Source organism: Gavialis gangeticus, unplaced genomic scaffold (genome assembly GCF_001723915.1).
Source record: "Gavialis gangeticus isolate Ggan-Ray unplaced genomic scaffold, GavGan_comp1, whole genome shotgun sequence".
Lineage (NCBI taxonomy): Eukaryota > Metazoa > Chordata > Crocodylia > Gavialidae > Gavialis > Gavialis gangeticus.
Window position 1 is genome coordinate 51,065,083 of NW_017729030.1, and position 18,156 is coordinate 51,083,238.

At 35.5% G+C, this 18,156-nt stretch overlaps 1 protein-coding gene across 11 annotated transcripts in view; it reads right to left on the reverse strand.

Moving 5' to 3' along the window:
* LRBA (LPS responsive beige-like anchor protein) overlaps positions 1 to 18,156 on the reverse strand; it is a 760,533-nt gene that overhangs the window by 18,851 nt on the left and 723,526 nt on the right. For all 11 annotated transcript variants that reach the window (XM_019522192.1, XM_019522187.1, XM_019522186.1 and 8 more), the window contains one exon: positions 16,953 to 17,120. In XM_019522192.1, the coding sequence (XP_019377737.1) occupies positions 16,953 to 17,120 (168 nt within the window). The remainder of the gene's footprint in view (positions 1 to 16,952; positions 17,121 to 18,156) is intronic.

Below are 18,156 nucleotides of genomic sequence, written 5' to 3' on the forward strand. Positions count from 1 at the left end.
ATTTTTCTTTTTTAAAATAGAGAGTGGATTTCCAATGAGACTGAAAGAAATAGTGCCAAGTGATTCCAGTACGGGAAAAGCATCTCATTTGTTATTCAACTGCCATATTTCAAGGTAGACTTAAGTTTGAAATTTTTAAAACTGAAATAGAATTAGCACAGTCTGATTAACAAGTCTATCTGGGTCTTGTACCATGCTCACCAAAGTAGTATCAGGTGTCTCATTAGAAAGTATGCAGACTGCTAAACTAGCAAAGTACCCAGACCCTTTCCATGTACAACAAGAGTTTCTAATGCATAGGAAACGCAGGAAAATCTGTGTAAATTAGAAACATGTTATTTACTCTCGATCTATGCTTTAACTCTGACCATTTACAACAATTCCCAGACTATGTAGCTGTTGCATACAAACAGTCTTTTAAAAAAGGTCATACTCATAATCTATGATCCAGTGTTAAACTGGGGATTATAACCTTCCAAATTTTATTTTTTTCTGCATTACTGCTGCAATACAAATTTAATTTTATTATAAAAAACAAATTTGAAAATTAAAGGTAACAAATCAGGAAAATATGAGTGTTTGTTTAAAAAAACCTACTAAAATAATATCTAGCAGCAACTCAGTAAATGGTCCCTAATCTCTAAATAAAGAACCATTAAATGATATAGCTTTTGTTTCATATGAAGTTTGGCAAAATGCACTCAAATCCAGGAAGTATGGCAGACAGTTCAGAAGAAAAAAAGAAAAACAAATTAAAAGCATAAGGTTAGACTTATGATCATTAGGTACTTCTCAGGTGACTGATTTCACAAACACTCACTAGACATTTAGAGAAATTTTGCTCTGTTGAACTTTCCTCACCTAAATGCAGAACAGGCAACTTTGAAAGCGAGTAAAACAACACTGTGGGGACAAACCATGAAGTTGCACAATTTGATTGCAAACAATTTTATATATTATAATAGTCACTTTAAAATCTACTGCAGCAGACTTATTACTCGGTATTAGGTTCTATATTGTTAATTCAGTGTTTTCTCTGATGTTCTCCACACCATACAGTATGAGGCAGCTCCGTGCTTTAAATATTGTTTTGTTCTGTTTTAATTGAGATGCTAATGTTAGCAAGTCTGGTTTTATTATTTAGCTTGGTGTTCAGAATTTGTATTTGACATAAAACTACATAAATCAGTGAGGAATTAGTCCATCTAACATATTCATTACATATTTTAATAAAACAGAATGGCTTAAAACCTGAAATCATGAGAATGAAATGTACACCACTGACTTGAAGTTAATTAGTATAAGTTGACTGAGTTTAACGCGACATTTAAGAAATTACTTTAAATGCAGTTATTAGGAGACAGAGGCAAAGCCACAAGTGCACAAGATGTTTACATTAAGCACTTATTTAAGTCATTGGGTTGCTATTCCTAAAGATTTGATTTATTTAAGGCATTTCCTCAGTAGTTTGCAACATATTCTCAAGACAGAAGGCCTTTCCTCCAGCAGAACATGGATTGCGATTACCTGTTTTCCAGTATATACTATAAGATTTCTGTTAATTTCAAAATTCAGATGCACCATATGAACTAAACTATAAATTCATGGTTAGCTAGAATATATGCAACCTCAAATAAATTCAGTCATCTATTATTAATTTTTCTTAGCATTCATTTCTTCAACGAAAAAAATAGATAACGGCAACATGAAAAGCAGCTCCTAAAGAAGTCTAAATATATGCTGCTTCTCTGAGTGAAGAGTCTAAAATAAATACTGTAACACGTGAGCCCCAAGAAAAGTCAGGCTGGGTCCTTTGATGAGAATGTTAAGTATTTAGGGGCTTCCAAAGCTCTGATTTTCCAAATAATAGGGTCAGCTTAAAAGCTGAGTATAGACCAGAACAGATTTCTTTAAAAGCTTTTAAACTTGCTGCTTCAGAAGATTGTCATGGTTTTCAATAAAGCAAAGAGAAAATTTTATTTTGTCACTGGTTTAAGGGGCACCACTTCAAACTTTTCTAAATTGTTTTAGGGGAACCGGCTTCTAGACCCCTTTGAAAAGCTGGGGAAGTAACTTCAAAGGAAAGAGAGTCTTTGTCCCTTAAGCAGGTTTACGACCACTGATGCAAACCCTAACTAAGGACTGAAAAGAATATCCAGTGCATCTTTATGGCGATTCTTAAGGAAGATGAACAAGTCAAATGAGATTAAAGATAGCCCAAATCCTCGCACTAACAACCAAGAAGCACAGTTTTACAGATGTGCTTTTCTCAGCATAATATATAATATGGTAATATCCTTAAACTATGCCACTCCTGGATAGCTACTTAAAATCAGTAAGTATAAGAATCTTGTTGCCTTATACACATCATAACAAAATTAGCCAAAAATATAGTTCTTAGGATTTACTACATAGAGAAGCTTTCCCCCCCACCCCGACTTTAGGCAAGATGTTTTACCTTTACAGTAACCATTCCACTTATTTCAAAGACCTCTCTAGAATGACGATAAACACTTGCTGCAAAACTGTTTTCCCATAGAAATTTACATAAAATATCACTCGTGCTTAAGTGACTAAGACACATTTTAAATCATAAACTCAAACTTAGAAGATAAAAGAGAAGCATATGATATCATGTGTGCAGCAGTATTTCACTGAAAAAAAGCTAGATGCTTGGAAACTGCATTTAAAAAGGAACAGTGGGATTATAACAAAGTCAAAACTTTCTTCCAGGTTTACAACATCCAGAAGTTACTCCTTCCTGGCTAACAAATAACTGTTTAGTGTTGCTGGGGTTTCCTCCTCCTAGCTTTCAAGCTTTAGTATTGTTAAAAAACAAAACAAAATCATGACAACTTTAAGCCAGTAGTGAACTCCTTATACAACTGTTTTTTATGTTACAGTGATTAACTTAAAAAAGAGCAAACAGTATTTTTTTAACAGATCTAAACAGGACTGAATATACAACTTAAAACTGCCATCTTGCTTTAATGCAAGATACCCTTTTCTAAAACTAGTTCTTGACGCAAAAACATTCAGCAATGTGTCTGCTTCTTTTATACTTTATGCTGAGAAGGCAGTTAATTATGATAAGTCACTGACAGCTCAACAGTAATTCTCAAGTTATCATTCCATGATTATACAGGCTGTAGAGTCCTTTTTAGTGCAAATTAATTATACAATTTTATGCCTTAATATAAAATTCTAATCAAATGAAACATCAATTAACCCATCTTTTTGCCTACTGCTTGCTAAAAATAACTGACAGTGTATTTTTTCACAATGATAAGTTAAAACAAACAAAATCATGCATATTAATAGTATTTAAGAAAAATAACTTTTTATCAATTTCCCTTTAAAATTACTGTATTTAATGCAAAGTCTAAAATAAGATCACATAATTAAGATTCAGATAATAAAATCTAAAAACTATGAATCAAAATAATGTCATCAACAGAAATAAGCAAATCAACAAGATCTCAAATACTCTAATACGCCATTAGATTTCCATGTTGGTTTTATATTCACAGATTTATATTTACAGAAAAGCATTTGTTAAAAGTATTTGACTGTTACAGAGATGAGACTAGCTCTTTAACATAAAATGTAACTGTTTAATAAGTGATGTCATACAGATTGTTTCAAAGTATTCCTACAATTTTAGTTTGAAGAATGATTTCTTTGTGAACATATCATTTTTATTCTTACTTTGGTTACCAGTCATATAAGAACTTGGCTTTCTTCTCTTTAGAAATATAAATTTCTAAGTCCAACATTTTACTCTCCTCATGCTGTATGCTGTCTGTTCAGACTTTTTTATAACCTGACAAAACATACAACCTTAGATCTCGAAGCCAGTTTTGCCCTGGCACATGTCTTAAAGCATAGAATTTCAACAACAAAAAAAAAGTGGGGGGGGGGAACTGTCTTTTGAGTAAACTCTCATTTTCCCTGAAACAAAATCCAAAAACATAAGTCAAGAGGATGCTAGCATTATTTTCAACCTCTACCTCTATGGTAAATTGACCCATTTAACTTGTGTGGATCTACAGTTCTAATAAGCTTCTTTTTATAGAATACAGAGGGGGGTAGGATATATTTCATTCTACCCCTCAGTTACCACAAGCAAATAATTGACTGGAGTCGGTACTGTAGGTAGATGACATGAGAAAATAGCAGCATACTTTTTTGGTTCATCTCCTTTCAGACTGGGTAATGAGAAACATGACTTTGAATGTATTTGATGTGTTTGTATACATTGCGTCTCCAGAACATGTTCACTGTCTTTAACAGGCACAATACAAAAAGGGAAATATAGCACAGCCCAGCTTTACTGGAATGTTACCTTTCAGACTTTGTATACATGAGTCTTAAATCCCTTGCCTCTCAATCCCACCAAATGTACAACGTAAAGTTTGCTTAAAACTCTTCCCCTTCAGCCATGGCTTCTTCAGCTGAAAGCCAGGAGATTCTCTTACCTTCTCAAAAGAAGGTGAATTCCTCTCAAACCCCTTGTAGGTAACTGCCTTGCAAATATTCCATAAGAGTGAACATCAACACCTTTTCATATGGTCTGTACACTTCTCATTAAACTATTACTTTAATATCAACTTTCATCGCAGGCATTTTTGATACCAGACCTTAGACTATAACTAGAAAACTTTAACATCAGATTTTTTAAAATTTGATAGCCATTCTTTGCAGTACCTTACAAATCTGCACTACCACATTCCAGTTATGCACACAATATAAAACATATCAACCCCAAAGCAATATTTCTGAGAAAAGTATAGAGCAACTATTCCCACCAAAATTATAGTAATGTTAAAATAGGTGTTAGCATGCATATTTTGGCAGTACATTAAACCTACAATTCTTTTACACTTAAATAAAAAATAATCTGAAAGTTTTCATATCACGGTTTAGCTCATTTCAAATATATCAGTGTCTGATGTTTTTATTATTCTCTATTTATTAGAATATTATGTACAAGGCATCTTCATTTTGCTACAAAGAAGAAATTGTTTTAATCTCTACAAACCTTTTAAAATACACTGACCCATATAAAGTGAGCAATTAGAGCAAACACAGTAGCTATCAGGTTGCTTTTATAAATATGAAATTATTTTAAAACTAATTATTTTATGTATTACATTGGATACAGGTCTTGAGACTATTCATACTGCTGTGACCCTGAATGTTATAAATATATAAGGTAAAAAAATGATCAGGCCATAAAAAGTTTGTGGTTTTTTAAGCAAAAATAATTACTGTACAAATTTAGAGCTCTAAGTAAGTGAAGCATATTTCTGTATACATGTATGTACTATAGTGAATTTATATCCTTCAATTCCAATATTGTGGAAATGAATTCCAGAAACACTTTAAACTTGGTTTCTTAGCTAAGTTAAAACCATGGTACTGACCAAACAATTTTTTTACAGCATTAAAATCTGGTAATGAAGATACTGAAAGAATCAGTTCTAGACTATAAATAATTACTACTTCTATCACTCTACTCTCATATTATACGATACAACTTTTGAGTTGAATGGTATAATCATTTTTCTGAGCCAGCAAACAAGGTAAATAGATGTGATATATTAGTACATCGTCCCACTACTATGCATATGGTGCACATTAAGGTTGTATTCATTTACCATATGAATATAATTCCTTTTACCACATTGACTATTAGTTACAAGTTGTAAATATAGTATTGTTTTGCCTGGGACCTGAAGGCCTGCATTACATCATGGAGCACTAAATATCCTGATCCTTCTGGAGAATTTCATGTATATGGTTTTAGTGACACTTGAAGTTGGACATTGCCAACAAAACCAGCACCAAAAACTCTTTCTACATTTTCCACTTCTGAAACAGATGATGCCTTTGTTTGTGTTTGCATAGTTCTTTTAAACATTGTTGATACTATCAAAAATATAACAGCAGTGATACTATGTTTCAGAAGGATTCCTTGTCTTTTCTAGTCAGTTGGAACAATATTACAGATACCATGCTTAACATTAGAGGACATGTTTAAATGGAATTTCTAGTCTACTGTATTTATAAAGGAATAAGATGACTACTAGAATGCTTTCTGAAGCATCAAATGGATTGCAAGTTCTTTGGAAAGGAAACTTTGTCTTCATAGCTGGAAGACAAAAAGTAAATACTTTCTTGGTACTATATCAACACAAAATTATAACATTATTTGTACACTATCCCAGGTTTGAACAGAACAGGATAAGATTTATCCACCCATTACATCTTGCCTTGTCAACTGTAAGATATTTTAGGATAGGGGACTATTCTTTACTCTGTATTTGCACAATGAGCCCAGCTTGCTTGAAACTGTCATTTGAAAAGAGTAAGATCAACGCCTCCCCCCCCATTATTTTTAAGGGCGTTGAGTGTAAGGCCCTGTTATAGATATCAACATCATACCAACAGAATGACACATTTTTGCACAGTTTGGCTTCCGTGACACACTGCAGATATCTGTGGATATCAGTGGATATCTGTCTGTGAAGCTCCAAGTATGATATCAGAGCATATATCTCTGATGGCTGCTTCTAGGTAACCTACTAATGCAATATCAGACTGAAAATGTTAAACATAAAAAAATATTCAAAGTGGTTACCATCCTTTAATGACTTCTGGAAAAGGTAACCATTTATATCTTTACACTACAACATCAGAAGTTTCATGAGCATTTTTGCATACCTTGTGACTCTTTTCTAAGAAACATAATTTGCATTCAATATCCTACAAGAGCAGAAGCATGTAACAATGAACTTACTAAAGTTCTAGTAGAAACAGAAAAAATATTCCATCTCTTTTTATAATGATATTTATTTCTGTTTCAACCTCTACATCAACATTAAATTGCATTTACACTTTCACATTATGTATTTTAAAAAGGGGACAGATTACACTACAAAAAAATCCATAACAATGTCAGACTAAATACGTTAAAGAATACATATAAGTTTTTTAAAATATGCTATTCATATTTTGTTGATAATCTGTCCCCAGCATCAGCTTTCAAATCATGGCCAGCAGATGGTGCTACAGGATTCTTGTATAGATACAGTAAAATACTACTCTACTCAGCCATTTTTAAGAGACAAAGAGTATTTATTAACATCTGCATCGAAGCACTCCTAAAATAATACTGGTTTATTTACTTCTTTTTTTTAAGAAAACAGAACAATATATAGGGTGGGCATGGGCTAAAAATAAAGGAGTGATTGCAGGGACACAATGTACATACACGCTATTCACATACAGACTGTTTTTAATTTTCAGCATGATACACTACATATTTCATAGGAACTCTACGCTTTCTTAGTGAAAGGACAACACTGTACATCATCAATGTAGTTAACTGCAGTCATCCTAACATAATTTTAAATATTCAGAAAATCTGAAAATTAGAATTTTCAGTTCTCTTGGAATATCTCATTAGGCAAATATAACAAAATAATAGCTGGATTTACAACTATTACTTACGTGATTGATGATTTATTAGTGCCTAGATACCATGATGACTGGCACTATCAAAAGCATGATCAATACTATTCTTGAAAGACTACAAGACTACACTATGCAGTACTGTTTTTAGGGAAGAAAAAACAACAAAACTGTTTTGCATGTTACTTTTTTAAAAAAAAATCTCTACTACTAAAATTATAACAGCAAGTCCCAAATATTTATACTAGAAAATAAACATAAAATAGAAACAGTATCTTTTTTCTATGAAGTAGGTGTCAGAGTTCTTAAATTACTTAGTATGTGATAATTTTTACACATTATGAAGAGCTCCAAGGATTGCAAAGTGTAGGCAGCCCAGGTTTAAAGGAAGGAAATAGGGGTTATACTCCAGAAATGTGACCTGCCCCTAATCAATGGAACTACCTATGATCTGTAAAGTTAAGTGTGTGTGTAAATCTCTGTACAATTGGTGCCTATGAAATGAAGATGTCTGGCTACAAAGAAATCACTACTAAAACACTATCTTTTAAACACACAACAGCGGGATACTAATCTGGTGACAGTTCTAGAGTTTAATTATTAGGGGGAAAAACAAAACAAAAAATGCAATACATACAATAAAATACTTTTTGTAAATGTTTAAAAGAATTTTAATTTTCAGATTTGTGTGCAATAAAAATAGATGAAATAAGAACATTTTGTACCTATCTCTGTCCAGTAATTTAATTAAAAACAATATATATTAGAGCAGGGGTGGACAAAATGCAGCTCGTGGGCCAGGTGCGGCCCACCAAGCCATGCTATCCAGCCCATGGGGCCCCTAAAAAATTTAGAAAATGAATATTTATCTGCCCCTGGCTGTCCGTCATGTGGCCCTCAATGGCTTGCCAAAACTCAGTAAGCGGCCCTCCACCCGAAATAATTGCCTGCCCCTGTATCAGAGCCTCTGAAAGCTTAAATATTTAAAAAAAATTAATCTGAATAGAGTGCCTAATTATGTCTGTAGATTAGCACTAGTAATGCCATTTAAATAACCTCACTGAAATCAGTTTATTCAGTTCACACATTAGCATATGGAGATCAATAGTTATCCTGAAATACAATGCAGAAAAAATTACTTTCTGAAGGAACCTATATTACAATGCAAAACTAAGTAATGAACGCAATACTGTGCAAATGATCTTCACATCACATTTGTGATGCACACAGAAAGTAACCTTTTCTATTTTTATGTTATAACTTCAGCATTGATGTAATTTGAGTTATTCGTGTGTGGATGATGAAAGCTAGTAATTCATCAGATATCACATGCTAGTTTTAGTAGGAGGAATACAGTTGCCAACTCCATATATTTCATTATTACTAGATGATTTTGTACGAAAAACTTTATTTTATTTTACTAAAGCAAATTAAATTTCCAAAGTAACTTCCAAAGCTTTTATGTCCTTCAAAATGGAAAAGCTTCAAAGTAATGATAAATAAATCTGTAGAAAATCTAGAGCAAAAGTTTTCTCCATCTACCAGCATACTGCACCAGGTGATCAAAAAGCCCTGTACAGTGAGGAAAACTCTACAAGTATACATTATTTTATGAGCATGGCATAAGGCAATAAAATGCATGCATACACTATACCTAGCTCAAACATACCGCATCACAGACAGGATGATTACAGTGAAAAAAATTGCAGCACAGAAAATATAAAATTAATTGGTTTGGGCTAGGGGCAGACATTACACATACACTGGTTTAAGCAATCAGAAACCAGTTTAAACCTGTAACAGAAGTTCAGTGCACATAAACCAGTTTGAAAATGGCTGAAACAGGTTTAAGATAAACCTGGCTGAATGTAGTATCAGACTTAACTGATTTTGCTCAAACTAGTTTATGCAATATCTGTCCCAGATCCCTTGAGGGTTTAAGTTAAAGGAGATTCTCCCAGCATCCTGGTATGCTCTCTGGGCTGAGCAGGGCTCTCTGCTCCACAGCAGAGCTGGCCCCTCCCCTCTGCTCCTTGGCTGGAGCTCGGCAAAGAATGCAGGCATCTACCTGGCTTTCCCCCTGCTCCCCTCTCCCTTGCCTCCCCATTTCCTCTGCCTTATACAGGCACCTCTCAGCATTAGCTAGGAGACCACATGCTCGCTACAGTCTGTGCTGTGGCAGACAGGACAAAGGCAGAATCAACACGGAGTTGGTAATGTCCTTCTGTTGTTTTCTTAATGGGGTGATAAACACTGGGTTAGGGGTGATAGGCACTGTGTTATCCATTCCCTGCTGGGTTGGTGGGGGGGGGAGGAGGGGACACCCCCCCCCCCTTAATCAGAGCATTCTGCTGGAGCCTGGCAATGCCCCCCTAAGCTCAGCACTGTAGAAGAGAAAGGGGGGCTGCTCTAGCACCCCCCTGGCTTCTAGCCTGAGCCACTGCACGCATGTGCCTGCATTTTTTCAGTCCAGAGGGGATGTCTACAAACTGGTTTAGCCTAGCCAGGTTAGACTCACCTGCAAAGATTGAATCAATTCAGGCTTTGGCTTTTTGAATGTCTGTCCCTAGCCTTGAAGGATGGTGGGGAAGGAATTTAAAGGGAATGATTGTAAAGATAATATGCAACTGGGCAATATATGACATCTCCCAACTCTAATGGCTGCCACTCCTTCTTAGAGACTTTGACCTTTTGCTACTGCAACACACTGTTAGCATGTATGTAAATGCTGCCATACCTTCTCTTGATATACCCTAATCACTCCTTGAGCTAACTAGTGTTTGCACAGAAACCCCTTGTGCCTTGGAGTTCACAGGCCTCTTTGCATCAACACTCTGCACAGTATCAGTCTGTACAACCCTGATTTATGAGGCTTATGACTTAAATCCTTACACAGCTTGCACAGATACTATTTAATTTGAAGGAAACATTTTAAACGAACAAAAGTTAGTCTCACATAAAGAGGCTATCATTTCCTCTCCTTACCACCATTAAGTGATTCCTGTTGTTGTCACTATATGCTAAATTACTTACAAGAATGTCATAATGTGGCAAGTCTTGAGATGGTTACTTCAGATCAGTTGCTCAATTCTTAGTTATTTTTACAGGTGGTCAGAAATTTTCTAACAAAATATTTGTGTCAGAAAATCCCAAATTTCCATTTTTGACAAACTTCTGCCATTTCAACAGATTTTATTTAAGGGGAAAAAGACAAATCTTTTACAGAACGTGAAAAAAATTCCTCTTTTGAACTTTTTGGAATTGAAAGTTTTCGTGTCAAAAAGATTAGTTTTTATTTTAATTCTTTTAAAAAGGTCAAAATTGAAACAAAATAATATGATTGACTTGAAACAATTGCTTTAAAAACTGTTTCATAGGAAATATCAGAAATCTGGGTTTTTCTTTCATTCTGGAATAGGGAAAATTAAAGACAGTGTTTGAATGAAGGTACGGAGGGACGAGCCCAAGGCAACCCCCACTGATGTGTGTCACGGTTTGGAGCACCACTGTAATGGGATTGAGAAGACTTGGAATTGGAGCAGAATTCCCTTCAGCATTAGGGAAATCTGACTATGGGATTCACTGATCAAAGACCAGTCCTGTTGGCTACATGGGGAATGATGGAAACCATCAGAGGTATACACTGAGAATGTTCTATTTTAACAATGAAAGTGAGTTGAGCTCTAGGCAAAACCTGGTCTTCATGTGTGTCCCAGATTTTTGAACATTCCTGTATACAACAACTTTATTATGACATGAAATGTTAAAGAAAAATAAATAAATTTGCCCTATTTATAACATTTTAGTTAAAAGCAAATGGAACTACAGAAAGAAACCTTAAAGGACTATATATATATAAATGTAAGTTTAAATAATATTTATTTTGGTAACATGTTTTCTCAATAACAAAAGATGAAGAATTTTCCCATACAGTAGTTCAGCAACAGCCTGGTTGGCTAGTCACTGACGGAAACTTTTTCTGTATAAATACGTTGATAAAAATTATCGAATGAAACATTTATTTATTTATTAATTGTACCACAACCAAGATGGCTTGTCAGCTTGGGTTAAGTATTATTTTAAAATATTAATAGAGACAGTCAAAGACCAAGAGTTTACAATACTTCCTGAAGTAATAAAACAAAATCAAGTGACTTAAGTAAACCATCACTGATGAAGTAGCTGCTGTCTGGAGAAAATGGGCAGGGAAAGAGTGGTCACACTGGTCTGTTGACTGGTGTTTGGAGAAGGTACGGGACTGTTGGGAGGAAGGGGACAGGTGTTGTTGTTTTAAATGAGTTCTGATTAAACTTCTCTAGTACTGCAGTTTCTCAAGAGTGACCATTAGTGTCCTTATATGCAGAGGTGTTCCTAATACAATAATCATAAACAAATAAATTACTACGAAAACCAGAAAAGAAATACCAACACCACAGGGGAGAAGTGAAATAATTGATGCACTGTTAAAAATCAGGAAAAAAATCTGTTTTAAGGTAATAAATTTGAGGCTGTTAATACATAAGTCCAAATGGATAAATTGATTAAATACCTGTAGTTCCAACCTACATGAGCATATGTGAGTGGAGCTCGCTGACTTAAGTGTGCTCCATAGGACTGGAGCATAGAAGTCTGCTTCTGCTGAATCAGTTGCCAGATCAAGGCTATAAATCTCTAACATGAAAACCAGACAATTATACTGCTATTATTCTTTTCCTAGAGTATCCTGGCTGGAGCTGACAAAATCAGAACTGGACAGAACATTACTTTTGGTATTCCTTTCCAGAATGTTTTGACTAGACACTACACAGAGCTGAAGAAAATGTAGACCACTGCTCTTTGGGGCAAGTATTCAGACATCTCACAATAGGATGCTTAATCCCTGACTGGAGGTTCCAGGCACTACCAGAATACAAAAAACCCACAAAAAATGAATAAATGCGATGTCCTGTGGCCATAATGCACACATGGCAACAAAACATTTTGGTAGGGTTAGAGTATAGCTACGATGGTCCAAGAAATATGCAAGCAGCAAGGGTGGGGTTTTTTTCTTTTTCTTTTTCTTTGGTGATAACTTTAATTGGAGCAACTGTGTAGTTGGGGGAACTTTCAGGCTTAAAAGCCAGGTACAGACTTCCAAAAAGCTTGAGACAGAATCAATCTAAGTTACGCAGTTTAGCGTAAGCAGCGTAGTTTGGATCGGTAGCGAACGAACAGAGTACACATTCGTCCTTTGCTTGGGGGGGGGGGGGGGGGGGGGGATGCAAATCCCAGATTGGGTTCTACCATTTTTAAACGAGTCTGTGTGGGCCAAATTTCTGTTCTGTTATGGGCACAGACTGGCTTTGTGTGTTCAACTTCTGTTCTGTTACAGATACAGACCAGTTTCCAATCATGTTTACCAGTAAAAGTGTAATGCCTGTTCCTAGCCAAAGCACCCTTCCTCAGCCCAGACCTGATCTAATTACAGCTAATGAAGTACTCTTGTTTTAGGTTCTTAACTACCATAAGATTAGGGTAGACAAGGATTTCTGACATTTCTTTCCTTCATATCTGCAAGAATAAATATTTGCAAAGAATTCACTTTCAGTTACTGTTTTAATATCTCAGTATAGTTTAACAGCACATTTAAGAGTTATCTGTGGTCTTAGTCCTATCTTAACAGAGGCAAGGGGTATTGTTTTAACTGCAAAACACTTTTTGTTTGGAATTTTTTTAAGGGACCAAATGAAATTTGACATCAGTTCCAGCTCCGGCTACATCAGTGGACAAGACATCACAAGCATAAACAATCTACATTATTTTTATATATATTTTATATTTACTATTGGCAACCGTACAGCTGACTTTTAATACTACTTTCACAGGATAAAATTTTCCTCTTAATTATACCTGTATAAAATATAATAAGTGTTTTCACACATAATCCAGAGAAGACTATCATAAAAATACAGCTAATAATGTATGTGGATATCATAATATATGGATGTCAACATAGATTATAGCTTCTCTGGGGCTTATTCAAGCACTTTATTTAAGTTTGACACCTTATAACCTCTGCAAGAAGAAACATAGATATAAAAAGTCTTCATGGTGTACAGGTTTTGTTACAAATTTGATATATACAGAGATCACTGAATAAGGCTTGAAACGTAGGAATTAACAAATTTCATTTTGTACCTGTTACACCTATCATTTCATAAAAATAAATTTTACATATAAAGTTTATTAGTTCCCTTAAAACATCTTCAAGAGGTAGCCAGCTATTTTATTTGTTAAATAAAACTATGTCAAATTTGCCCCACAAAATGAAAAGGTAGGTTTACTATAACATAGGAAGTTGATCAGTTGGGCCTCAGCAAAATTTGTTATAATTCCAAATGTAATTTTAAATAAGTCTATTTTTAAATATATTAACTTTAAATAAAGCTTAGTTTAAATAAAAAGCCGATTTAAACAAAAAGAATTGAATGCTTTATCTAAAACACTGGAAAACCCCTTTGCACGAGATGAGGTAGCTACTGAACTTATGAAATCTAGTCACCAAAAGATACAAAATCTCAGCCTGCCAAGTGGTTTGTACTGGTCTCAGAGAAGCGTACAATACAAAAGTACAGTATGAAAGTAAACAGGCCTGGGTAGCTCTGGGAATGTGACAAGTGCATTCCCCAAACTAGGTCTACAGATCTGTACAAAATAGGCTCTACTTGTGAACCTTGTAATCATGGTTGGCAGCACCAGCAAATCTTCAGTGTTTCATAGCAGTAAATTACTAAGCATACATGTATTGAAATTCTGGCACCCTGGGGGGTGCGGTGGCAGGGTGGGGGTAGGAATCACTTATTTCTCCATGCAGAGGCAGCCACAGGTGGAAACTGTTACCACCTCAGCCCCAACTCCCCCAACAGCAGCTGCAGTAGTGGTAACAGTCATGCTGGCTCCATGGGGGCTGCCATTCTCATGCCCCCTCTGAACTGGCACCCGGAGTTGATGCATTGCTTACCCCCTGTTCCCTTCCCTCACCCTCCACACAAACCAAGTTATACTATTGCTACTAAGGCTTTTTTTTTATGCTTCCTATATAAGCCTAAGTTCCTAAAATAGGATTTTCTCAGGGTTTCCTATGTGTATAGGCTCCTCAGGAATATTACAAGGTTTGCACTTATCCTGAGCCAACAGACAGCAATGCATGCTTATTGTGCCTGCAGAGACTCTGTTCTTCTTGAACCCTAGATACTCACTTCTTGTACTTACAAAATGTTAACCATATCTAGGAAGATTTTCCATCGCTTTGATTCAGGTCATTTAAATTACACTGTGCCTGCAGATTTAGTAATCTGCTTGAGTAATAGCTTTGCAGTTTGTGGACTTTATGACCAGTGGCAAAAATGAACACACATCATTTAATCTCAGAAGATCAAGTATCAATAATAATCTCAAATTTATTCAGTCAACCTTTTCATAAATAGTTCCAGGAGTTTCTTCTTTTTTTTTTTAAGTTGAACCATTACCAGTTTTTCAAAGTCAAATATAACTGAAAAAACATGTGCAATTCTTATTGAAGATATTATTCCATGACACTACAGACTGGAAGCTATCAGGTACTGTATCAAAAAACTACAGCTTATACCAGATTAAAAATATCTTTTTTACTGGGTATGTTTTTAACCAGGGTTGTCTTAAACCCTTTTATCTTTGGAGGACACCAAGTTTTTTTATTCCTCCCCCTTCATCACATTCACTGGGGACACAAGGGATCTTGGCATGGATGTTAACAGGACAGAAATCAAGAGCATATGCTGCCAACTTTCCCCTTCCTCCATTCCTTCACCTCCTTACTAGCTGGCTTTCATATACCCCTTCCAATTATTTACACTCTCTTTCAGTTTTAAAAGCTTCTTGCCTCTACTAGTAGCTTCTCCATTTTCATCTCCCCTTAATTGTACTAAGGGCACGTCATTTTTTTTAGGATGCTTTGGATATGTCTTACTGATTATTCTGGTATCAGAAAAAAAATGTTTCCTGTGGGGATAAACTGGCATAAGGTCCAGTGGGTACTTTTTTTTTCCTTTCTGCTTTGCTTTTCTCATACCATTCAGAAGGCACAGCCTGAGTGAAAGCAACATGGTTTCAAAATTTAATGTCAGGAAGGCAGAAGTATTAGCTCACTGTAACTTGAGCCAATGGCCCAAGGAGTGTGCCAGGAGGCAAAAAACAAAGAGGCCAAGATCCCAGAGGAATAGTTACTGGAGTCTGCTGATAGACATTGTGTTTATAGGAAAGGTGGAGAACCTGAGGTTCATGAACCGAGATGAATGCCAGGAACAGGCTGAGGCAGGTTTTCTCTGAGCTACTGGTTTGGTTATAAGCTGCAAGGCCAATAACTTGCACTGAAACCAATTAAAGCATCTGGTATGTGAAAACAGGGAGAAGGCACAAAACACAACTCCCTAGTATTAAATTAATATATTTGTGGCTTGTCACTTTCATCCATCCACTGTATACCTGACTCCTTGTTCTCACTAAGGAGTAGTTGTGCACATCCTTATTGATGACCATAACAATATGACAGTGTGAACAGAGGATTCAGTATCTGAACATACACTTTTTTAAATAAAAAAGATTGATAAAGATTTTTTTTTACTGAATGATTCATGTTAAAGTGACTGATTATAAAATGCACAAATACAATGTGAAGTAGCAAGCCCAACTGACTTCTAGGTTTCTGAAACAGTTTTCTCCTTACTTGTAACAATAAGAATGCAAAACTTCAGGCAGAAAGGGGTTTTTCCCTCAAAAAAAGTTACAAGGTGTGGGAGGCAAACATTTAGACTATAAATGTTATGATTCGTACAACTGTATCTCTACATTGTGTGGTCAAAATAAGCTCTCCTCATACTTAATTAGTGAAGGCAGGAGATTTTGCCTAGGATGTTCCTGCTGGGACCAAAGCTGGAGGCGGTTCCTGGCAAGAGGATCTTGCCCCTCTGCTCAGCAGACTGATCACTATATTTGGGTCAGGAAGGACTTGGTATGATTGGTATGGACTATGGGGGTTTCTGCCTTCCTCTGTAGTCTACCTGAGATCTCTTGAGCATATATTAACAACTTTATATAAGAAACAGGACACTGGCTGTTGTGGTTCCCATACTTTACCTGTGGCAGGTTAGTGTTATGTCTGGTGTTGTGTTAGGATTGATGGAGAGGTTATATTATGGATCTAACTGATGGTTTAGATAGGGATGACCCTGCCTCAGGGGCTAGACTAGATGACCTCTGGAGGGGGTCTTCTGGACCCCTTTCCAACTCTACTTCTCTATGATTTCTATGACATCCTTAGTTGATAAGAATAACACCACCTGTGGAAAAGAAACCTTGAACATGTACTTTGATTTTTAGTATTACACACAGTTTTGTAATAACAGGTGTTGTATTATGCCACTTGCAGCCAATTTACATATAATATAGGTTTTACCTACCATTTAGGTTGTCACCAATGTTATTGGTTTTACCATTCCAGTACCAAAGCAGCAGTGTTGCATCACGTGAGCCTGAGAGAATGTAGCAATTTCCTCCAATGTAGGATTCTGAACGGGCAAGGCAGGTAACAACATCCCAGTGCCCAAACACTACTTGTATCAGTTTACCTGAAACATATTAAAAAGGTTTTTTTGTAGGAATTATGCATTAAAACACATTGAGCAACGAGAAAAAATGGCAGAATTTGTTTCTAAATGTTTACTGATGAAAGGAGCATATAATATAAACCTACCGATGGTGCATAGAGATTCCTAAACAGCTGGGGTATAAGGGAGATTTTTAGTGTGCAAGTTATATGAAAAAATTAACATGTCCTATTTTTCACCATTTAACTACAAAAAATGAAACCAAGACATTTTGTAAAATATTAAATTTCTACCTTAGTTCCTTTGTCACATACTGTACATTAACCACTCATTTCAAAAAGATTTCAAGAACATTAACAATACCCATAAAAGTTCAGAAGTCATACACAAAGAGCTCAGTTTTTCTTATATACAGTGCGAATTCTCAAGGCCTATATACATACATAAAAACTAATAACAAACTAAACCTAGATAAACTCAACTTCAGCTACACGGTGAAAAATGTGCAATGCATGAGCCTATAAACAAGAATGCTACCCATTATACTTTTTAACCTAAACATCCATCTTGCTCCTAGGATCTGGCAATTCGGACTGGGAGATGGGATACTCTGTATTTATTTTTTTTTAACAATCAAGTAGAAAGAGTAAAATGCTCATTAACACATATTACCAATGAAAAACTGAAATATTAGGAAATAAAGATAAATTATGGAAGCGTGATAGCCTTAGTTTACAAAACATGGCAAAAAGATAAGAATCAACTTTTAAAAAGTGCAGCCTATATTGCTTGGGGAAAATAGTTCTGAAGCATTAAAGATAATGGGAAACAGCGAAGTCATAATACTGAAAATGACATGCATTAGTAGTGGACATCATATTAGACATTAATTTCTATAAAGGGGTAGAAAGAAACGGCAATATAGTTTTGGATCATGTACATGATCCAAAGCACCAAGCATCTACACAGCTGAGAGGTAAGAGCTTATATGTTTTCTTTACACTGCTCCATGACAGCTGCATTCAGAATACTGCATTGATTTACGAGCACCAAATTT